Genomic DNA, 24,918 nt, shown 5'->3' on the forward strand with positions numbered 1-24,918 from the left:
AGAGGAAGAGGGAGAGAGAGACGAGTGTACGAGGAATAATCAGCGCGCGGACAGGACTGACGAATGGGATACGACTGTGGAAGACATTGTAAGATCGATAGATGGAATCGGCGCGTGTAATGTAAATTGACTCTCTCAAGTGGACAGAGAAAAGGAGAGAAAGAGAGAGATACGACAGACGAGACGAGCGAATCGCCGACAGCGCATGACACGAAAAGCTGTCTCATAGAAATAAGCTCTGAGAAAATGCGTCTTTTACGAGAAATCTAGTTATACGTCTTCTGTTAAGCCAGTTTAAAAGTCTTTCGAAAAAATATCTGACCACCATTGAAAGCAATTAATTAGATTTTAATATCAAGTGATAATTTCGAAAAGTTTAATAAATTTGTGCTAAATATTTATTTAGAAAATTGCAAACTTTTGTAAACGCATCAACAACTTGAAAAACACTCGATTGAAATAAGTAAAAGTTAAATAAATTTATAGAAAAGAATGTCATTTAAGAGAAGACTAATTATAAAAATATTTAATACCTAATTCGAAAAGTTGCACTAGATGGTTTAATGACAGACAGTAATTTTTTCAATATTTATAATGGTGGAAAATTTATGAAAGAACGAAAGCCGCGAAATGCTGTCGCAGGCATAATTTAATGAATTCCACAGTCACTGTGATACGCGAGGGGAGGGGAATCTATTACAAGAGCGCGCTTTTATGGACGAGCTGATCCACACGAGGGAAATGAAGGACCGCCGGGTTTCCCGAGCTCGATTTCGCGTAACACCGTAATAGGGCTTTAACGTGGAATCATATCGAGCGGATCGCTCCACATCGGCGGCCGCGAATTCTCAATATGCGTCGGATAACATCGAGTACGCGGCAGGAAACGGCCGTGCTAACACAGGCCGGCCTAATATGGCTCGAATCCACATTGCCCTCGAGTCCGCGGCAGCAGAAACCACTGCTACCGCTGTTAGGAGGATTACTGAACCGGCGACGGCAAGGACGACGATGACACGAGGTCAACGACGTCGATCGTTGCCGCGACGGTGCGTGACCACGACCGTCTTCCTATCGCTGTCTCCGTCTTTCCTCATGCTCCTCGCATTCCCATTCCATTTCTGTCTTTTCGACGGAGAGCGCTCTTACTTCTGGACCCAGTAGTATTGCGTTGTCCGGCCACGAGACGCCTGCTTGAGAATTTATCGACTTCGAGGCGACGTTTCATATTCGAAACGTCGCGGCTTAATCAAAGATTTTAATTGACAATTCAACAAATTGCATTTTAATGAAGCTTCCAGCAAGATTGTAATTTACATGGACGGATGTTAATTATAATTGGTTAACATTACTGTAATTCTGAACCGCGCTACACAAATATTAAAGCTCGCCACATAAAATAGGATTAATTGAATCGTAATATCAATTTTGTTTTGTATAATAATATTACGATTAGAATGCTCATGACACGGATATTTGAGCTTGTAAAGCCTGTCAATAGCGTAATTTATACCAAACGCGAGTACCATTAGAGACAAATTATTTAATTAATTATAGTTTCAAAAATCAATGAAATTATTATAAGCAAAATCTCTAATGTAAAAATATATTTTTTTCTTTTTTAACATTACGAATTATTAGATTTTAAAATATAGAGTCCATGAGCGCGAAATGTGTCGAAATATTCAAGATACAATAAAAAATTGTGCGTCCATATGTTAAAATTTTCTTGTGTTACCACATTTTGATTAGTACTTTAATATAAAATTAACATACGACTTATATGTTATTATTTTTATAACGTTTCCATGTGTTACATTTATGTCAACTTCATAACTTGACACTTTGTGTATATCTCTTGGAAATGAAAGATTATTTTGAGTATTTTTAACATAATCCTTTTAAACAATCAACATGTCTCAAAGTCAGTTTAACATTCTAAGAAAAGTTAAAGTGAATCTTCAAATAATCTTGAACTTTGACATAAAAAATAATCAAATTTACTAAACTCAAATGTTTCTATTACAAATAATTTAAGTTAAAATAATTACTATTACGTGTTAATGTCCTCAACATTTCTTACGAGTTATTGTAACTATTTTTTCATGTAATTTTTAATTAATTTGTATGTAATTTTTACATTACACTTAAAGTCAATAATAAAAATAAATGTAAAGTATTGTGTCAATTATTTAACACTTTTAGTTTGTCAACAAGTAACATACGACGAATGAGTTATTTTAATTTAAAATTTAGAGTGGACTTTCTGGGACATGTGAAAAATGTTATAACATTTTATTTTTTACTGTACAGATATTGCAATTTTTTTCCGTTTAAAATAAACGGATCGTACATTATAACGCGCGTGAAGCTTTTCAATGCCCCTCTCTCGTACATCCTTAACAAGGATAATCCTGAAAATATCGGTGAAACGCGATTTTATATTACATATGCACCGAGAGTGGTCATATACGCGGACTGGTTAACGCATTGCAAAATCGATAGTGCGGAATTCGATTGGCACTTAACAGTCGCGTAATTGGAGCATAAATAATCCAGCGTCCGGCAACAAACACGCAAGGCCGGGGCCCAGAACACGAACCCGGGTTTGTTAGCCACAATGTACCGACGGCTGTACGAAGGTATATACGCGAGCGAGCCAATTTTGTTAATTTGAAGAACTTAACGCGATACCGGGAACGTTCCAGCCGCGATACGCCGTTATACGCGAAATATTCGCGTGTGTGGCATAAGCAGACGGGGCGCCGTCCTTACTTAATAAGCGTCCGCACACATTTGCAGGTGTAATGAGCGCACGTATATACCCGGGACATACACTCTCCCCCTTATAGATGATTATCATTTTCCAATCCTACTTATAATCCTTCGATTCAATCGGAATTTCTTGCAATCCGGGGAGATGGAACGCTAACGAACTCCCGCGGGACAGTTGCGCATATCTCTGGTTCCTGTTAGTCTTTCGCCGCGGGGCGAATTGTAATAACGCAAATAACATAGTAGCTATGTACACCGGATATTGGATAATTGGGCGGTACACCCTTGTCGCGGAATGAGTCAATTTGCAAGAGTGGCTCGTATAAATAGCATGTTACTATTTGCCGGTGTCCGTGTGTATGAAACGTCCGGGAAACTTTGAAAATTGCAAGATGAATGAAATGCCGCGAACTTGATACTTTGATCGTGAACGAAACGTGTGCGTTCGCAGGCGATAATCTTGATTAAAAAGGAAAATATCACCGGTAAATCGCGACGAATGACGATATTTCCAACGCAAAATCCTGATCGTAAAATCCTGATCTTTTCCCCAGCGAAATTTAATTAAATTTTGCAAATTTCGCCGAACGATTTTAGGACCGATCAATTTCACTTTCTCCCTTTCTCTTTGTCTTTACATATTGATGACTGCTAATGTGACGAGAGAGAAAGAGAGAGAGAGAGAGAATAGACCTAATACCCCATCCCACGGGATTTCGCGGCCACGATACGGGGGTCGGGCCCTAAACCCTCCTAGGGCTCACGATTTATGACCGTTGTCGTCTATATATCTGGAAGAAATAGATTATAGCGAGAGAGAAGCATGCGAGCCGGCGAGACTAGAGGGACTGATGTATTAATTTCTCACGTAAAGCGTAGAAAGAGAAACATACGCCATCTCCTCCTCTGCCGGGACAAAAACTGAAAGAGATAAATAAAGCGCGTTAGATGGTTCTTGTCGCGCGCCATGGATCTTAATTATTCGAAATTCCACCGGCAAAGGTCCCCCGCGAAGCTTCGTAAGGCTTCGTAAGGCTTCGTAAGGATTTTCGTAAATAATTCGGTCGACGAAGAGCGAGACGAAGCGGATCGAAGGCGATCATCGGAGGCTTAACGCGAGAGCGAGGAGAGAGGAGCGAAGGAAGAGACGCGCGCTGGATGTCATACATATGTACGTGAGCTGTATCCGATTAATCAACATAATAGACCAAGTTGTAATCGCGGCGGACACTCCATTATGATCGCTCTCGCGTGTACGGTTTCGTGCTGCTAATCTGAAATTAATCAGCCGCTTAATCATTATCATTCCGCGTTGAACTCTCCACGGCACTCTTGGAGCAGCGAACATTCCTATTACGAGTGTTACGCTGCCTTGCGTGTCCTTGCTTTCTCTTTATTTCATTTTACGCTTTAAACCGGTATGTATATGATTTTCTCAAGCCAGAAACGCAGGACATCCGAATAATCTCGCATAATTTTTTAATTGTAACAATTAATGACACGTATGTCTAAATATTAAAAAAAAATATTGTTTTCATTCTTTTTTAATTGCTTGCGAATCAAGTAGATGTTAGTACGTCAGAATGTTCAAATTCCTTCATTAATTATCTTAGAATTAATTATTAAATGAATTATTAAATGAATTTTTTATTAAATGAATTATTAAATTTAAATTACTTTTAAATAAAATAAGATTAAATTAATTTTCCAATAAAATCCAAATAATAAGCGAAAAATTTAAAGTCGAATAAAAATTAAGTCCAACGGATGTATGATCGTTCAAGTTACTTTTCTCTTTACTGTCGTCGCGCGCGAAAGCGACGATGAGTGTTGAAGGCTGAGAGCGTATCATTTATCTTCTATCACTGATGAGTCTGTCACTATATTTAGTTATTCATCTGTATGCTAATCTCAATATAGTTCGGTATTATTATTCAGTAAATTTTTTATGCATTCCCCGTTCATCGATCACGAAATCATATTTCGCGCATCTCTTACATTACCTCCTCGCGATACATCTTTCTGCTTTTACTTCTTTTTTCTTTTTTGTCGCGTACTATATTTACCGTGGTGCATTGAGAGGATTTAATTATAGAGAGCACGGGATATATATATATAAACCGTATCCTCTTCTATTCTTCCTGTATTCCCTTTTCTTCTCTTTGGACGCCCCGTCGTCGCGTCGATTGGCTGATTGAAGGATTTATGCCATGCGCCGGGACTTGCAACGGACTACATTAATTTCGCATTTTTGGCGACGACCGCGATCGCCCCGCTCGCAGCTCATTATCGCGCGCGTCGACGGTAGATTTATAGCGCTCTTTAATCTATGATGTAATCCCCGGGTTTCTCTGTTTTCTCTCCCGTTGACCGGCGCGGCGCCTCTTAATCCCGGAATTTCTTTGTCATAATGCATCCAATCACGTATTCATGAATTAAACATTTTCATCGTATCCCCGCGACGCGATAAATCCGATATTTAGAATCGACCTCGGGTCGCGCGGTGTCATTTTTTATCCACGGCCATTCGTCGCGGCGTTAACGTCGGCGTTAATTATATGACGGTTTTATTAATGCGAGCTTTCTCTCCCTCTCCGTCTCCCTCTTTATCTCTCCTTCTCTCGGATACAACTCGCCTCGTGTTGCGATCTCTCACGTTGAGCGTCTATACCGCCGTATATCGACGATACAACGAAGCGTGTACTTTCCAAGCTACGACGTGTCGAAAATCCCTCGCGCTTCCACGGTATATGCGTGTTCTCGCCTCTAATAATTTATTTCGTTGAGAAATTGAGTTCGAACGCGTGTTGAGTCTCGAATCGTAAGATGTTCCAATCCGAAAACACATTTATTATTGATCGAAGCGCAGCATCCCGCTCGATTGTGTATATATATATGCACGAGCGCGAGGAAGCGCGGCCGATGATCAAGTGGGTGTAGGCTATTATACACATCGCGCCGGGAGACGTCAGCCAAACCTGGGTGTTGTTATTAATTAAATGTCTGACTGATAGGCATCAAGCGACACGCCAAATCCCCTCGTGGGCCTCGTCCCTATTAGGCATCATTTGTCTCCGCTACTGGGAGATCTCATCATTCTCTTTTTAATCCGACCCGCGGGCCCGCTTCTTTTCATTCTTGAATGTCCCTCATTCCGAGTCGTTACTCGTCATTTGTTTTACTTGAAGCGTTATTAAAAAGCAATGTTTTTATTTATTATCTTATTTTTAATGACACGACTCTCGATAATGTAATTTATATATTTTTTAAATCACATAAAATAAAAAATTATTAATAAATTATCTGTTTTTTATCTTTCTAAAAAATTAATCATTAAAGCAATATTTTATTTTTAATCTTATTCTAGAAGATTTAATAATATTTAATCGTATGTTTTTTAAATCACTGACTTGTATAATAAAAAAATTATTTTTAATTTGCACTTATTAATATAATAAACTTTTCATGTTCTTTATTTCGAGAAAATAATTATTGTAAATTTAATTTTACTTGAACAATCTTTTCCCATTTATTAAAAAAAAATCGATACAAATATCTTGTGATGAAAGTTATTATATTAAAATAAGTAAAAAGTCATTCGTACTGTTTTTATTTGTATTTGTCATTCATTTGCATAAAGTCCCGAGTCCATAAATGATCGCTGTTCGAAATGATGGCGATATGTTATCAGCTAAATATCGGTCGGCAACTCCATTTTGCAGTAATAAATCATCATACAAATATAAACGAATTAAATTAATTAACAGGAACCTGCCGCGAGAGCAGGTTTCTGCTAATTAATTTAATTCGTTGGCGCTTTTCATCGCATTCGCCGTTATTAACCGTTACGGCGAATGCGATCGCGCATAAATATGTCTCTATGCCACCAGCGGATAAAGCAACGTAACGCGATATCATCCACGACGGTCTTCTCGAACGATTTGCCCCGTCGACAATATCCTCCATCTCGTCGATGCGCGATAGCTCGCGATATTCCTTTGAATCATCGTTTCTCATCAGCGTCGTGAAAAATCCTTAGGTATCGATCGGGCCAACTATCGTATCGTTATGTGTCCGACGGATACATACGGCTTATTAATATTAATGAATGGCCTCTCATAAGTTCTCCTTGATTTATGTCTCCAAGTCCTACGCCAATGCACGGGGCTTGTTGCCCCGCCGTAAATCTTCGGGCATAGCGGGACAAAAGTAATTTTCTGTACGTTATTTGTATTTTTAACAGATTCCTCTCTCTCTCTCTTCCTCTCCCGTTCTCGGCGAGAGTCCTTCGTTTTCGTCGCCTCTCTCTCGTCCCTCCCCCGTAGCGCGTTCCCCAGCTGCTAAACACGTGCAGGAATCAAATTCGTATTTGAAAAAATGTCTCCCGACTATCGGAAGACTTTTACATATGCATACATCATATATGTCAATTGTAGCTTAAAACGTCGTCGTTAACTGTTTACCTTGGACGTGACAAATCGCATTCCGTGCCGTGTAACAGTACTAGCGATCGCATTTCACTAGAATTTCTTACACCTTGCCGTTGGATCAATCACGGTAATGTAAGTATCATCTTACTGTTGAAATTGTGTTATTTTAGATGGAAAAAATTTTCGTGTCAAAGGAACACCCTGCGCAGCAAGTCGATACGGACGCGTCGATAGCATTAGCTGCCACATTTTCATCAAACCCGACAGCTCGTACGTACGCGAAATTAGTTGAACGCGCCAAAACTTTGCGGAGGGCGTGTGCGTCGTGGTTGTAATTAAACGTAAATTAAAGCTGAGCCGCCTACCGAATTCCAGCGTAGCTCAAAGGCAGAGATCACATCGTGTGACACATGCTGATAGGAGTCATCGGCTCGGCTCCACCGCATGTCGGGAAATGACGGTAATTTCGGCCTCCCCCAGCCGCGCCGCCAAGTTTCGCAAGTTTCGCTGGATGACACGAGAAATTACAACGTTCTTCGCAGAGGAGTTCCGCGGGAGAGGGAGAAAAAGAGAAAGAGAGAGAGGGGGGGGGGCGCTTGACGCTCCTGAAATTATCCGCGGATCTCCGTAATTAATTAAAGGAGCCGATAGAGCGATAAAAGAGAGCGACTACCGCGCTGTCAAGAGTTCGGAGATGTACCGTTAATTCGCCGCGACGCGTTCGATGGAGTGTGCGAAATTTACGGGCTACCCATGCCTTTTCTCTCTCTCTTTCTATCCCCTTTCCCTCTTCTTTTTTTTCTCGGAAGAGAGAGAGAGACGACGAATCGATTCGAGGTTCGATGATAGCCCAAGATGGTCCAGCGTGCTATTTTACCCTCTCGACTAGGCTCGAATCTCCCGAGGGCCTGTCCTGAGAAAACTCTGTAGAAAACGGGGCATGAGTTTCCGGCACAAGAGTAGACAAGGTGAATTATGGGCGTCATTGTTCGCCCGTGAAACAACAACCCGCCTTATTACATGTGGAAATTATTAATGCCGGACCACCTCATTGATGCTATCTCTCTCTTCAAGTATGTGTATACATGAATCGCATGTCATCCCGGCTTCGTCGCCTCCGCTTGATTTTACTTTCTTACCCGATTACTTAACCGGTTCATTCTTTCATCCGAAGGACTTTCGGAAATAATCGCGAAGGAAGATGCATAGTAAATCACTAAGAAATCTAAATGTGCGTTTGGGCTATCAAAAATAAAATTACCAATTATGTCATACGAAATATGCGTTTAATCTAGTACTTTCCCTTTAATAGGAAGGAGATAAAAATAAAATTATCCTACATCTATATATACGTGAAAATTTATTATATTTTTATTTAATAATAATATAAACATAGAAATAATTCAAAAAATTGATCAAAGAATTCAAGAATTATTTCGAAACATATTATTTTTGAGAAACTTATTTTATAGTATATTTATATATTTTCTCTGATCTAAGTTATAAAAATCTATTTTTACATGCTTGTTCTCTTCTCCATTTTTCTCGTTACGTTAAAAACGCTTAAGAGATTCTTGAAATATCTGATCAATTTCACGAGCAACTACAGTTACATGAAATTATATTTTAGCTTTACACAATTTTCTCTGAAATTTTACACAAGAAGATTTCCGAAACCCTTTTAGATAATTTTAAACATAATTATACAATGTGTATATTCCGATCCTCGTCTCTCAAGATGAGTATGAAGATTGCTCGCCTTCGTTTACAACGTTAATGACGCCTTTCTAAACGTGCGGCGGGAGGCACTGGAATCTGCTCGTGCAGATTTGTGCATTTCGTGAGAATTTCGCGCAGACCTTTTAAATACGCTGACACTAATTAATTCTCGAGCGTGATACAATCGTGTGCAACAACAAACGGGAGAAAGTCGCCATTAGGCTGCCAGAAAAATCGGCAGCCTCGTTAAGAGCGAGCTGGAGAGGAGAAGTAAGGCCGATCGAAGATAATCTGATATATATTAAGGGTACACAATGCGCATATGTAGTCTCTTTTTATTATTACAGGAAACGCTCGCCGTTATATGTGCCTATTACACAACATAATCGACAGTCTAACGGTCTGCGTTAAAATTACGATGTGCTGTTGTGCGTCGCGCACACGTTGCGTAAATCGTTGGATTATTATGAATGCGTCCCGTTTTGCATTAAATGGAAGCGAAATAGAACAAGTTACGCGAGTGGACGAAGTTATTTTCTCGAGAGCAGATCGCACTTAAATTACACATAATTTGACATGTTGCGCGTGAAATAGTAACATTACGAGCAAAAATAAAATATTCTTTTCATAGCAGGATTTGTGCTGTATTTTATATCATGTTGGATTTTAACATGAAAAAGTTGAACGAAATTTTGAAACACGATCAAAAAAAAAAACGATTGTTCTATCAAAACTCGACGGAATTTTTTTACGCTACACTTTTTTGATAAACCATTTTTAACGAGATCACAAATACCTATTTTATTCCATCAAGCCCTACAATATCCGTACATGGAATAGTTTAAAAGCGTGCCTTTTTTCATCGCATTTCTAGTATAAAAAAAAAAGTAAACGTCAATACTCTTCGGTCAGGTAAGCATCGATTGATTTGAAGAAATCTCGGGCGTTCAACTCGGAGCAGGATTCCCTTAGGATCGGATGAGCTCGGTCGCAATCGAATTTCGATAAAACCGAACGGTCCACGGCGTCTTGTTCAGCAAACGTCAAAAAGCCACGTGGGCGGCTGCGAGTCGTCGTTGCGTCAAGAAGAAAACCCATCGGCGGTTTCGAGATCCGCCTTTCTTTCCACCCTACAAATCGGGGGTTGAGGGAAAGCAGCTTATTGCATGCATATCGGGACGCACCTGCGCACGAAAAAGTCGCGGCGATTCCTTGCTCAAGAGAAGGAAAGGGAGTCCCGCGGAGTAATAAATTTCAAGCCGGTAAAAACGGCACGCGGTAGGTTACGAGAGATTGATGGAGCGACGCGCGAGAGGTGAGAGCGCGCGAGAGGCGGCTCGCGTAAGTGGGCCTCTCATCCGATCTCTCTCTCTCTCTCTCTTTTTCTTCTCGGTCCGACAGTGATTATCAAAGCAGAAAAAGTCGCCACCCGGAAAGTTTTCTCGTTCCCTGTCGGCTGTTTGCCCTCGATCGCGAGCGGCCGCTAACCGCCGTAATGACCGCTCCGTATATGTCTGCCCGGGTGAAAATAATTTTAACTCAATTACGCGCGCGGCAGCCTGCATGCCTTGCCTCGTAGTCTTCATTGTCGACCTCCTCCGTACCCGACGACGGCTTGGGAACGCCCGCTCTTTCGTTACGAGCGGCTGATCCGTCGCGACGCGACGTGGCGCCCTTTTGATGTCTGTGTAGCCTCTTACGCGATGCAATTTCGCATTGTCTCGCGACTTAATCTCGAGCAGTTACGTTGACGTCGTTATTATTATCGTTATCTTAGCCCCTTCAGTGTATGGATAATTGAATCAATTCGCGCGAAAATTCCCGGTATAAAATTATGCTGTATCTTTAGAGCCCAAATATAGGCGTCCGATGCGCGATAATATATTCGGATGATATAGTGACTTGTGAAATTGTTTAAAGTTTATCATGTCTAATAATAAGTTGTCGAGATTTTTACATGTCTATTTTTGCTCTTCTCTTTTTGTTCTTGTATATTAGATTTTTATGAAATTCTTAAAATATTTGACAAATGTTTGGTAAATAACACGGTCGCATAGTCTTCCTTACCGTATGCAAAATTCTTCCTTGCGTGCTTGTAGGATTGCCTATCTTTAGGGAAAGAGATATACGTGTGTGTGTGTGTGTGTCACGTCGTTGACTTCTCGTGAAATATGCAAAAATTTTACGGAATTTCAAATATATACTTTTCATGATGTTTCAATACACCTGGATGACATAAATATTAATCCAGTTACTTGCAAATTATATGATAAACGTTACATAATAAACGTCGATACTAAATGAATAGACATGAATGAAGCGAGCAAATGGACGCATTTATCTCATAAACGTTAATTGCTTTAATGCCTTCACTATTGCAGCACTATTGCAGATTAATTATCGATTATTCGAGCTGGGTTCGTTACGTCATCTCGCGTACGCACGCAGAGGACTCGCGTCGAGAGGACTTTTCAATCGTCCTCGAATCGACGGATATAAAGAGATTCTCCTCTTTTTTAATCACGATCAGGTTCATCCTGAACTCGAGACAATTCGACGGAATAAAAGAAAGAAAGAAGGAGCGAGAGATGAGAGACGCGCGGTTATATTGACTTGTGAAGAGGATGAATAAGCGATCCGCGCAAAGTGTATCGGGCCGATGACGATGCTTTACGATCGAAGATAACGTGCAGAAGACTATACGCCAATTTCACAGGCCGCGTTCCCCCCCGAGGAATTAATCGCCCCTCGTTTAAACCTTCGGCACTCCTCGTTCTTCCATTTTTAAATCTCCTCACGGCATCATCCATCGATGCGGCCAGCGAGGGCATCTCCCCTCGTTACGCGTACAGGCATATATATCGGGGGTAACTACTCTAATTATCGAGGTCTCGCGTAAAACGAGTATGTAAACATAAATCGACAATCTTGTCGAGTCAACCGCGCGATCGTTTAACTACATGGTAAGCCCATTTTTCTTCCGCCTCTGCGGAGAAGAAAGAGAAAGAGACGAAGAAAGAAGGAGGGGAGGAGAAGAAGTCCTTGACGTCTTATTACGACGATTAAAATCCCCATTCGTGCGTTTTCTCTCTGTCTTTTCCTCTTCTCTAATTATTTTACTTCATCTAACCCATCGACTATTCCTCCCTCTGCCTTCGTTCGTAAATTAAAATCTCCTCGGGATGCGCATTTCTTTCTCTCTTTTTTTTTTTTGTTTCACCGGACGAGCATCTCGTCGGAAACGTCCCTCACGTTTCTAATGGGATCGAATTATATCGCGTGCAATTATTCCGATGACGCAAATGCCCTCGCGAGATAAAAACAGGCTGTCGATTCGGGTTTCTTGTCATCTCATTTCGCAAATGTGTCCTCTCCCATCGCACGTAAATACTCTCCTCTCTCCGTCCTTCGTCCCGCAATAATTTTCTCTCTCGCTGCGTGGCACGAATATCACTCGGTCTCGTTACGTTTATCCCCAAAAGCGCATTATGCACGGAATGTCATAAACAAACAGACCTCCTCGTCCACGTGTACTTTATGCTCTCGTTCGCGTGAACATTTTGCATCAACGTGAGATAAAAATGCATTCTTTATCGCACTCGTCTCCCTTTCGTTGAAACGTATCTCTCGCGTGTCATAATATGAAGCTCACGGTGATCCAATAAGAATCTAATCCGTCGTATCGCGCGATATTTCACGTTTCTCTCGTGCCTGGCGTTAAACACGCGTCTGTGAGACGTGCATAAAAACCTCACGATCCCAAAACACAACCACGAACAAAACACATATTTACCCAGCCAGCGCCTTTTGATCCGCGGCAATGTAAATTTACCGAGGGAAAATAAATATGTACAAGCATGTATAAATATTAACACCTATTCCAACTGTCAATGCGTTTAGATAAGACAAGCAAGAGGTATATATGTATTTATTGACTGCTCGTTGCCGTAATATTATATTTCGTCTTCCGCGTTAAAGTAGAGAAATTTAACTTACAAGTTGTAGAAAAAAAAATCGAATATACCCAACAAGTGTGTTTCACTCGATATAAATATTTAATATTTTATATATAATTTTTTTATTTTTCTTTATATTTTTAACAAATTATAAAAGTACTATACGAGTCAATCCGAGATGTCAGCGCCATGAGATAAGTTTGTTCTCGCATCAATTTGCAAAAGAGGATGTCTGGCCGCCATTTGCGAGGTATCCCTTCGACACCTCGGGAGGTTTGCACAGTCGCTCCTCCCTTCGGTAGCCGTGACGCTGTCGCGGTATCCGATTATTCCATTTGTAATTACAACGATAATATACGGCACGCCTTTTTCAAAGAATCTTATGGACACGTGGAGGATATGCGTGCGCGAAGGGAGTCGTCGATGGCGTCGACGACCGGAGAGGAGCGAAGGGGGCGCGAAGGGTGGCAAACGGGTACGAAGGAGGGGGATAGGGGACCTCTGCGCTCGGTGGGGGGGGGGAGGGAGAGGGCCAGGGGTTTCGGGTGGCAAACGGCATGGGCCGCGAAAAGGGGACCCGCGTAAATTGAAAGGGGGCACGGCCGTCTTGTTGTGTTTAAAAAGGCAATTTGCGGGCCTGAGATACGGCCTATATATTACGGTGCAACTTGCTACGCGATGGTGGGAGATAGCTCGCTCGATAGCGAGCTCCCCTTTTTCTCGCGCGGCGAGGGGGAAGGGGAGACTTTACCGTGGACCCCGATCCAAGGGCCTCCTCTAACCGCACCGTTCCTTCTCGAGCGGGGTCTTCTCTCCTTTACCCGGGGCCCCGGAGGCCTCCTACCGCCGCCCCACCACCTGGCCAGGTAAATGCGTTTCTTGTGTAGCTCGCTGCTCGTTTGCGGACGGGACGATTTACTCTCGCGGTATAGTCGTATTCAAATATCTTCTTGTGCCGGGCGAGCGAGACCCCGCGAGCTTCGTCGCCTTCGTCCTTCCGCCCTTTTTGATCGCCTCGTCTCGTTTCTCCTTCCCTCCTTCGCGGATTTCTTCAGCCTCCGTTGCACGCGCCTAATCCACTCGCTTGGTCCTCGCAGCGACCTAATCCTCTGTGTAATCGAGGAGTCATCGATATAGGGGTGAACGAACTCGGAGAGTTCCGGGTTTAATTATCCAACCGCGACAAACGGAGCGTTTGATAATTATGGGCAGACGGTTCTCCCGAAGTTATGCTTTTACACCACGAAGAGGATGCAAGTGATATACGCGATGTGTATATGTCGACGTCACATTAATCGCGCCGTAAGTTACCATTGCTGTCGTCGATCTGGAAAGCGATAAGACGTCATGAAATCGGACGGCCAGGTAACACGTTCTATTTTTTTCAAAAAAAAAAGTATTTATTCTTTTGATAAAAATTTCAAACATCTTGCAAGATAAATTTAATGATAAATTTAATAATTAAATTTTATATATATATAACTATGTATATTTTATACATACAACTATGTTTTTTCATAGCTAAATCGATTAGTGAAAAAATTGGGGATTGAAGGGACCTGATAATTTCGATACACCTTGTTTAAGTTTACCTTGTTTGTGATTCATGGAGGATACATCGATTACTCCCTAACCGGTCGACGTCCCGTCAACAATGTATTAATAAGTGACTCGCTATTACGATAATTATATGTCACGATGCGCCGGCGAAAAAGAAAGAAGCGTTCCGCTTTCCGTATTATCGATAATTCGGTAAGTTGTGAGGTGCAACAACTATAAAATATTCGGCGCGCAACATGCATATGCATATTCGGGTTACACGAATACCGCGATCGTTAGGCTGTGTGCGCGCGTAATTCAGACTTATTAATATCTCTTAAATTGAACGGGTTGCTTAATTTTAGCGATATCTTGTAGCGATTTACGCTGGTCCGCTTGGCGCGTATTTATCACAAACCCCTCCCCCCCAACGGACCACGCCCGTTTTATCGCTTACATCTGGCTGAAAAGTAGCTTCCGTATTTCGCCAGGATCGCCAGCCTCATCGTCAGTACTTCCACGAAAATTCGATTAAATACAAAATAGCCTTAAAAAGCGTTTGCGCTCGCTATCAATTATGCGAGTATGACGCAAAGTGTTGGGCGCATCTCCCAGCATCTCAAAGCGGTTTGGTATAATTTCGTTACTTTCGCAGAGAGAGCGCAGTCCAACGCGAATCGTTTCGCGATAATTATTGCCTACGAAAGAGAGAAAGTTTGTTCATTCTTTCCGTACACTTTGGAAATTATTCAAATTGAGTAAAAGAGATAGATGAGAGGCTGAATATGAAAAACAAATTGATTGAAAAGAATTAAAAACTGTGTAAATTTAAATTGCAAAGAAAGCACATCTTGAAAGAAACAAGTAATTTTAAAAATAGCTGTAAGTGTGATAAAATTCAAAAAGAAAATCATAAAAGAAATATATAATTTTTTGAAAAATATTTTGCAATAAGAAGAAGGGTGAAGTTTATGATAATTATGTATCTCAGACTTGAAATCGCAAAGATTGATATTATCGCGTGTAATTTAGAGGAAGAGTTAACATCTACACAGCTGTGCAGCTGATGGCGTGTGTAGGGTCGCTACCGTTTCATAAGAATGCGAAAAAATACATCCGTACGTGGGTATACAAGCTCATTTGCACAGAATGTATGACAATTGCAATAAATTGCGCCTCCCGATATCGATCTCCTTATGTTACTTAGTAGCGCGATCTAGGAATGTTACATCTTCGGGCGTTTACTTCTCTTAGGCGAGCATCATAAATATCGCGCAGCGATTCCAATTAACTTTATCTCTATCTGTACAAATTACACAGAACGTCGTCGCTAAATTCACTAAATTCACGAATGGACGGAGATACGAGTTACAGATACGAGGTCTGCAACGTAATCAAATTTTGGAGAGTTTATTTTTGCGGGAAAATATATGCTGACTTCTTAAACGTTCAAATTTTCGAAGATAACAGAAGATGTATTTAAATCGAAAAGTAAAAAATACCAATTAATTTTATATTTAAAAAAAGGACAAGATAAAATCAAAGTATTATATTATTATTTACATTATGTAATATCTATATTTTTTAACATCTCGAACCTCGTGGAAATATTATGCGAAATGCAATATGCAAAACTTCAAAATGTGACAATATTCATAATACATATGTCGCATATATCATATGCATGTCCAAATAGCACATATAACCGACATTATTTGGTAATGTAACCTCGCACTGGTTTCCTCCATTCTCCCCTCCCAGCTACATATTACATCGTCACGACGTTTAATTAATGTTGGCATAACGGATGGAGGTAGGAGAGAAATACATCGCAAAGATCCCCATGTATAAGCATAGAGAATGGGTATTTGTATTACTTTTTGCATATATTTGCATAATTATTGGTTATTGTTAATTACTGTTTTATTATTCATAACAAAATTTTGTACACGTATAACTTCAAATATTATTGTTAATAGCTTGCATAAAACTACTAAGTTTTTTTCCGCTGGACAAATGTTCCAAACATATTTATATAAATTATAATTAATATAAAATAATTTTTTTAAAATGATTTAAAATGATTTATTATTTTTTTTAATCACAATATTTAGAAAAATTAATAGATATATCTTCCTGGAAATGGAATTTATAAAAATACTGAATTCTTACACACTATTCTGCAGTATGCAAAATTTTCGCATTAATGCAATCTAACAACATCTTGTCATAAATTTCGATAAAACAATATACAATATACAATGTTTGGTCATAGATTATTATTACTGGTAGAAACATGCATCGATGAAATGATAACAAGAATTATTGCACGTCGAATCACGATGTAGAGGTATAAGATGCAATTGGATGCATTTAAAAAATACAATTACAGCATGATAATAAGGTGATGTATTGGCGAGGTGCACGAAGCTAAGGGGGCGAAAACCTCTCCGCGTTACCTCGCACTACCGAAGTTTCCAATCTATAAGGTATCAACAGTTGCCTAGCTGGCACCTTGTTGTATACCTCCGGGACTTGCGATTTAGTATGTTGATATAACGGATGGGTGAGCAAGAAAAGCTCGGGCGGGCACCTCTTTCACGAGGCGTGAGATTGAAAGGGAATAAAAAACAAGTTCCCGCGCGACTTGTATCGAATTTCACACTACGTACTTTCCGGCTATTTATACCGTGTCTATATACACTTCATTATGTACATTCGAATGGTAAAACTCCTTCGCTATTCCAGGAAAGAGTTTCGACAGTCTCGAGAGACGTAAATTTCATCCAGGTTGAGCGTATGTCAATTGTATGATCTCTCAGAAATATATATTTGATGCAGTCAAATCTCTCGAAATAAAATATGTATTTAAATACAATTGAAAAAACTCTATACATATGTACAAAATTATTAAATTTTTTTATGTATTTAAATATGGTGAATTTATCGAGCGATCTTGGGAGAAGTAATAATAAAAATAAAATATAATAATAATATAATAATAAATATAATAATAAAAAATAATAATAATAATAATAATTACATTCCTTAATAAAGATTAAGAGAAATCTCTTTAAACATATATAAAATAATTACATCTTTCCTAAATAAATTTACCTTGATTAACACATGTCAAAGAAACATGGGAAAAATATTTATTGCGCGATCAAATGTTGAAATAAAATTGCATGCATCTAAATAAGAAAAAAAATGAAAAAAGTAGTTGCATAGACATGTAAAATATATAAAAAAATACTCCATTTTTCTCTAATTAATTTTCAAGAGCACGCAGACGTTTCTTCCAACGATCAATCTTTCGGCAAGCTTGTGGCCCGGTGATGGTCGGCGGGATGATCTTGTCAGTAACGAAAGGCGGAGGCGTCGCTCGCACGAACTTCCGAAACCTCTCGCGGCGCGGAAGCGGCCGAACGAGAAGAACGACTCACGTCCTCGCGCTCGCGCGTTGCATCGTATACCTTCGGGAGTCGCGATTCGGAATGTTGATATAACGGATGGGTGAACAAGAAAAGCATCGCGGCCCGAGTTCTCTTCTCCTCTCTCTCTCTCTCTCTCTTCTTCTTGTTTCGTTCGCTCTTTCTTTGTCGTCCCTTCTCTCGCGAAGGGCCTGCGCGCTCCTCTCTCGTATCCGGCAAAAAAGCACCGGCGCCGGTACATTGAACCCGGCAAGAGAGTTCCGCCGCACGTTCGCGAGGCCGTTTCAGTATTTGACTGTTCCCCGTGTGCACCGGCGACGGGCTCTCCTTCTCTTTCCTCTCAGTTCGACTCCCGTCGAGACGACAGAACGCCATAAGCAACCAATTTAAATGTAAATTGAAAACCACCGGGCGGGAGGGGGAGGGAGAGAGAGAGAAGAGGAGGGGAGAAGAAGCATACAAATTGTTCGACTCGCCGTCAAAAAATACTGCGAGCAAAGATCAAACGGAAGACAAGACACGGACGAAAGGGTGGAGTGTATATGGGGCCGATGGTCGAGATAGAACGAGAAAAGGTGTCCCGGAGAAGGGCATCTCTCAGGACGGTCTGACCTTCTCCCCTGCGCCAGGCGATTTCGTCCCCCTGCGGTTGGTTGTATCCCCTTAATACTCGTCGTTACCGGGAGAGAGGAAGCCGGTCGGTGTTTGTTCCACCCCGAGGCAGAGAACGGATCCCCGGCTCGGCTACTATGCTAGACTGCCCTCTAAATATTTGCCTTTCCCTGACGAAAGTTGCCTCGACCAACGATAGTCATCGCGCTTTGTCGGAGAGAAAAATTCACGGAGGCTCTCGGAGAGAAAGAGAGACGGTTTCTCTTCCTTTTCCTTCTTCCCTCCTCTTTTTTCTCTCTCTCTCTTTGGAGGATTTTGCCGCATGCTCGACGTACGATCGGAAGAAGCGAGATTAATGGATCAGTTTATTCTGCCCATTAACGATTTTGGATCCGCGCGGTTCCACCCTCCCTCTCGCGGCTAGGAATTAATTTCCTATTCTCCCAAGTTAGGCAGAAAGCCGACTTAGCATAATTTTCACGGACTCGGATCGCCTCACCGGCTGTTGAATATTCCCCCGTTTATTATAAACGGTTTTTGTAAATTAATGTTAAACCTAGTGGGATACATCGAGTCGAATACTGATTAAATCCAAATCCAAGTTTTTTCCAAAAAAATAAATGTATTAATTATATTGACACAATAATAAAATAATAATAATAATTCAATAATAAATTAAAAAATAATAAATTTATAATAGAAATATTTATCTCTTCTCTTCCATTCTAATTTTTGTGACAGGGTGTTTTTTTCTAACGAGAGCAAAATCTAATTTTTATTATACTATACTTTACCACCTTCCATCTTTTCTATGCATACCATAAGATTTCTGCAGAAAAATAATTTTTTTTTTAAACTTTAATAATTTTTTTTAAATTGATACATCAAATGTTGAAAAAATATATAGAAAATGTAAAATGAAATTTATATATTTATTTATTCATATTGCATCACTTTTTTACAATTCAAATCTTTTACGTTAAAAAAAAATGAAAAGAGCAATTCTGCGTACATTTTATTAAAACTCATATTTTTTTATGGAAAAAAATTACGTTTATGCATGCTATGTTTATATAGGATGATTTCTATGATCGCGCAGAATTTATGCGAAATATTTTCTTTTTAATCCCTATCAACATCACACGCGCGTTAATTCGCATACGATAAATGATACGGGGATTGATGCGGGAACGATGTAGCGACTAATTCATCGCGCGGTTTGTCATTAGCTGTCGCGCGCAGATACACGGCATTTTGGGAACATTTCCGGTTACGTTTACAATACCGGCGTCGGCGCATAAATTTTTAACGACGACGCCGGTGTCGTGCCGTATGTACGTGTCATGATTTATCGATCCCGGACGGTTAACATCGACAGCACCAGCCGGAGGCTGATGTAGCGCCCATCGTCCAAACCAGGCGATAGAACGCGATAGATCGCATTAGCTGCCGGCCAAGGTTGCGGCAACATTTCGCCGATTGTATCTCGCGGACACGTTCGACACGTTACGCGTAATCAATATGTACGCCGGTCCCTCGAAGGGACCATGGCCGGTCGAAATATCCGCGATAATGCATAGGCGCGTCCAACCACGTCCCGAAATGCTGCTAATTTAAATTATTGTGCTTTCAGCCTGACATAACGCACGCGTAAATTTAAATCTTTGAAACAGGACGCAACGTTGATAGGGAGAAAGAGAGAGAGAGAGAGGATAGTGCTTGTTAGCACCGTGGTAGCCATCAACATAATTAACCACCTAAGTGGAGACGCCTGTGTATCATTATTAGTACACGCCTCGATGTTGCAGGGAAACCGGAGGGGACAGGGGAGAGATGGTACTTACGAGAATTTAGGTGTGTCCTGATTTAAGCGCACGTAACGTGAAATATCCAATTAAGTCATAATGGAGCTCCCTATTGCATCCCATATAACATCGCTACAGTGGATATTTACGTTCGCCGGAGAGGGTATCTTTTGATACAAGCGGGCAAACCGTTTCTGATTTGATCCGCTCTTCTAGGTGTAAAAGCTATCGCGAGGAGGTACAATTCAGCATATTGCTGTATCTAGGTGCACGAAATCAAAGGAACGTACATAATAACGAAACTCTCTTTGCCCGCGACCTAGTTCGTTAAACGCGCCCCATCTTCTTTCGAATGGCCACCCTCGGGGATTCCCCTACGCATAGGAACCTTCCCCGCGGTATATACACGGTGTAAAATAAATATCTCTCGCGGTATATATGGGAGAGATTTATCGCGATAAATCCGAATACTGATCCGCTCACTTTGCCGTTCTTTTTGCAGTTCGCAACGGTTATTCTTGCGTACCTGTTGCTCTCTCGGAAGGACTCGATATCCGATTGAACACAGCCGTCCGAGCGGTGCGATACGGTCAGAACGGCGTGGAAGTCTGGGCCGCACCCTCCCGTAGCCCGCACACAAATCACACCGTCTACAAGGCTGATGCCGTATTGGTTACGTTGCCCCTCGGCGTCCTCAAGACATCCGCGCCGCCTTCCGGTGTCAGCTTCACCCCGCAGCTTCCGGACTGGAAATCTCAGGCGATTCAACGACTGGGCTTTGGCAATTTAAATAAGGTGAGCACCGATCTTTCATGTATGTATGTTTTGTAGGTACCTTCGACAAGTCTCTCTATCTCCATCTCACCCCTAAAGCGATTGGTCTGATTTATGTTGCTCGTGAAGTGACGGATGATCCTATCGAGTACATTGATGTAAAAAGCATTGAAAACTGCATAATCGCGTATCGAGTCTTATCTGATTCGCTAATGACGGATTTCAGTAGTAATTAATGTGTTCTTTTTTTATTAAATAGGAAGGTTGCATTAAAGGTATCTCAATGTCGGATGCCTTTAGGTACCGTCTGTGAATGAAAAATAATTATTATAAACACAAATAAACAAGCAAAATTTTACGCAATATGCGATACATATATATTATGCAATTATTATATTTTTTTATGAAATGTATAAAAGGAGAGATTTCTGTTACACTAGTTTATAAAAATTACATATCTTGATAAATTAAAATAAATTACTTGGAATTAAAGCTTGACTTGAAATATATCAAAATTGACGCTCCCTCAAATTTAATAAAGTAGAATTTTATTAAATATTCAAAATTTAATAAAATATCAAGTATATAAAGTTTGAAAAATAAAGTTTGATTACTTACTAAATCACATAAATTGAGATTGAATTTGTTTTTCTCTCGAAATTTTTCCGCGTATCTCGATACATAATTTAACCTCGTAATTTTCTCTTCAATTTTTCAGGTGGTATTATGCTTCGAGCGCATTTTCTGGGATCCAACGGCCAATTTGTTCGGCCACGTGGGAAGTACCACCGCGTCACGCGGCGAGCTCTTCTTGTTCTGGAACTTATACAAGGCGCCTGTCCTGCTGGCCCTCGTCGCCGGTGAAGCGGCTTGCGTAATGGAAAATGTCAGTGACGATGTTATCGTCGGCCGTTGCATCGCCGTACTGAAAGTAAGTGGATGAAATTTCTAGTTGGCGCGCGAAAGGTGAAGGGTACATCGGACCCCAGCCGCCTTATTCAGCTTAAGTATATCGAAATGCCTCACCGATATTAACTTTCGCTAGTCAATTTCTTTAAATAAAAATTTTCATTTTTTATTTCATCATATATCGCCTCTTGAAATTTATATTTATTATAACAAATGCAGAAGTCTTTTTCTATATATATCAAAGTTTTTAAAAAACCTATCAACCAAAATATTTTAATTGTATTAAATCAATATTATTAAATAAATTGTCACAATATTATTTTAGCATATATTTAAATTCAACGATTATACAAAAATATTCAAGGTAATGTGCTGTATAAAATTTACAGTATAATTCTAAATAAAACGTACGAAGATATTTGTATTTATATAAAGTTTAAATAGCAAGTTATATTTGTCGAATTCTTTATTGAACTGTAACAATATTTTTAATATCTTTCTTGAGTTTTTTAACTTGGTTAAATATTGTGATACATTTATTATAATCTTTTTCCAACAATAGACTTTTTTAGACGCGAAAGTGATTTTAACGCCTAGAAATTCTCTTTACTTTACGAGAAAAATCAAAGAGATTATTTTTATGTTCTCGTAGGGTATTTTTGGGAACCAAGTGGTGCCACAGCCACGCGAAAGTGTCGTGACAAGGTGGCGTGCGGATCCTTGGGCGCGTGGATCCTACAGCTTCGTCGCGGTCGGCAGTTCTGGCAGTGATTACGACCTTTTAGCAGCGCCCGTGTCATCTCCGCACATGCTTAACCAACCCCCGCCACAGCCACGAGTATTCTTTGCAGGTAAATATCCGTTCGAAACTTGGTAATGCGATTTATTAACGTAACTACGAGAAATTCAAACAATTACATCTCTTCAAATTCTCCATTGATGTATATTTGTGCTTGTGTTATTTACATCCGCGTAAAACGTAAGCGTTCCCAGGACGTTCTGATTGATGCGCAGGATGCAATTTGCCTTGCTATCGCGTTTCCAACTTGTGTGCACACACAGTAATTTCCTTAACGCTATTTGAAGATGCTCCTATTCGCGAAATATCGGTCATCGCGTAAGCAGATTGAATTGACGCTCGTCGGAATTTAACGAAAAACTGTCGATAAATGTCAAGAGAGATTTTGCAGTATTATTTAACATAAATTTCAAATCTGACAACGCATAGAGAGATATGATAATCGAATACGAGATTTAAGTGTCGCGTCCTGACAACTATTTCGACGAGAGGAGTGTGATCTACCTACACGGCGGATTTTCAGGAGAGCACACTATACGGAATTATCCAGCCACCGTGCATGGTGCATTTCTCAGTGGCCTTCGTGAAGGCGGACGTATAGCCGACCAGCTTTGCGGAAGTCCTTACGCGCCACCGACAATGGCAGCTTCCGCTCCACCGTCAACGGGAATCACATCAGCAAGCACCGGCAGTAGTTCGACGCCTTAGTATTTTCGCATCTTTGTATTCTTGCTATTACGTTTTTGTCTTTCTGTGAGCGAATCAGCCCTGAGGAGAAAATGGAGAGCTTGGTTTCGAAACTCCTTCGCGAAAGAGATACGCGAGAGGAGAAGCTCTTCGTTAGACAATTCGATAGGTCAACGAGGAAAAACGCTCGTTATTAGTGCTATTTTAACAGCTTACGTATATCGTTTTCGATGAGTAACTTAATCCGATTAAATATCAGTTCGATTAAAAGAATTGAATAACTCGACTTTGTAAAATGCTCAACTTTTCGTGGCGTGTCACGTTCGTCAGACATTCTCTATCCATGCATGCAAGTAATGCAATTCAAGTGTTTCACACACACATCTCTCAATCATTTATACACGTGTTTTACATTACGTTAATTATTTATCTATAATAGAAATAAATAAGTATTGTCATGACTTAGGTAAGATTATAAATGATCTTTTACTTTCTTTCTCGTATAATAGGTAACGCGCTCTTGTTTATTATATTCTGCCAATTTTAATTATGCTTCCGTTAACTTATCCATACGATTTATTAGGATTTTATGCTGCGACGTATGTTTTTTGCATAATTGACAAGTATTATTTAGAGATATACATACACACAATATATACCTTGACATTTCTTGATCGAATAGATAAGAAAAGCAGCGACATGCTCGAAGTTGTATGCGAAAAATACGCGAAATAATACAAAGCCATAAAGATAATTACATGACGCTATTATACTTCCTGATGATACAACAATTAGTGTAGAGAATGAATATAATTTATATTAGTATCAATACATATTTGCATTCGATATAGCAAAAAAAAGATAGACTTATAATCACATTTATTTAATATTAGTTTTGCAGCGTATTTTACATATGATACACACATATTGAATTTCAAAATTTCAATTTATGGAAATTGCTATCGAAATTTCATCAAAATGTTTGTTGCAATTAATTGCATGTGTTTAAACTATTTTCTTCAATTATATTAAAAATAATTTCGGTTTATTTTCCATTTCTTTCACAAATGCTATAAAATAATAATAACATTCATAAAAGATAACTTTATGATAAATTACGTTATGGATTATCAATATTATCGATGTATAATGTATTACATTCCTGCGCAAGAAAAATACATACAAATTTCTATTCTATCGTTTCGTGCGATCACGCAAATAAGTAGATGTAATTACAAACCTGAAATATACTGTGTTGCAACTCTAATAATTTGACTCGTGCATATATATGAAAAATATATATGTAACAAAGAATTTATACATATTATAATTAAAAGAGAATATTGTTACACATACTGACAATACATATAACGGAGGAGAGTGTTTTCCTTTAATTCCCTACGATATACTATAATTTTTATATTATTTTTTTATGAGATGAGTCTTCATTATTGTCTCTTCCATAAAATTATCGATAAA

At 39.8% G+C, this 24,918-nt stretch overlaps 1 protein-coding gene and 1 long non-coding RNA gene across 4 annotated transcripts in view; one reads left to right on the forward strand and one right to left on the reverse strand.

Annotated features, from left to right (window-relative positions):
• The window catches only part of Su(var)3-3 (lysine-specific histone demethylase Su(var)3-3), a 107,694-nt gene extending 82,880 nt beyond the window's left edge, over positions 1-24,814 (forward strand). For all 3 annotated transcript variants that reach the window (XM_083080654.1, XM_083080656.1, XM_083080655.1), the window contains exons 12-15: positions 20,773-21,065; positions 21,763-21,975; positions 22,606-22,804; positions 23,276-24,814. In XM_083080654.1, coding sequence (XP_082936780.1) covers positions 20,773-21,065; positions 21,763-21,975; positions 22,606-22,804; positions 23,276-23,460 — 890 coding nt within the window. In that variant the 3' untranslated portion in view covers positions 23,461-24,814. The remainder of the gene's footprint in view (positions 1-20,772; positions 21,066-21,762; positions 21,976-22,605; positions 22,805-23,275) is intronic.
• Positions 13,043-22,043, reverse strand: LOC145960927 (uncharacterized). The gene is made up of 3 exons (XR_014435496.1): positions 21,663-22,043; positions 20,797-21,351; positions 13,043-14,207 (listed from the first exon to the last, which is right to left on the reverse strand). It is a non-coding gene; the product is annotated as an uncharacterized LOC145960927 (long non-coding RNA).
• Positions 24,815-24,918: the final 104 nt, after the last annotated feature.

The sequence above is a fragment of the Camponotus vicinus genome, unplaced genomic scaffold (assembly GCF_025532165.1).
Source record: "Camponotus vicinus isolate PSW18456_S1 unplaced genomic scaffold, iyCamVici1.0 SCAF_10, whole genome shotgun sequence".
In the NCBI taxonomy this organism is placed as follows: Eukaryota; Metazoa; Arthropoda; class Insecta; order Hymenoptera; family Formicidae; genus Camponotus; species Camponotus vicinus.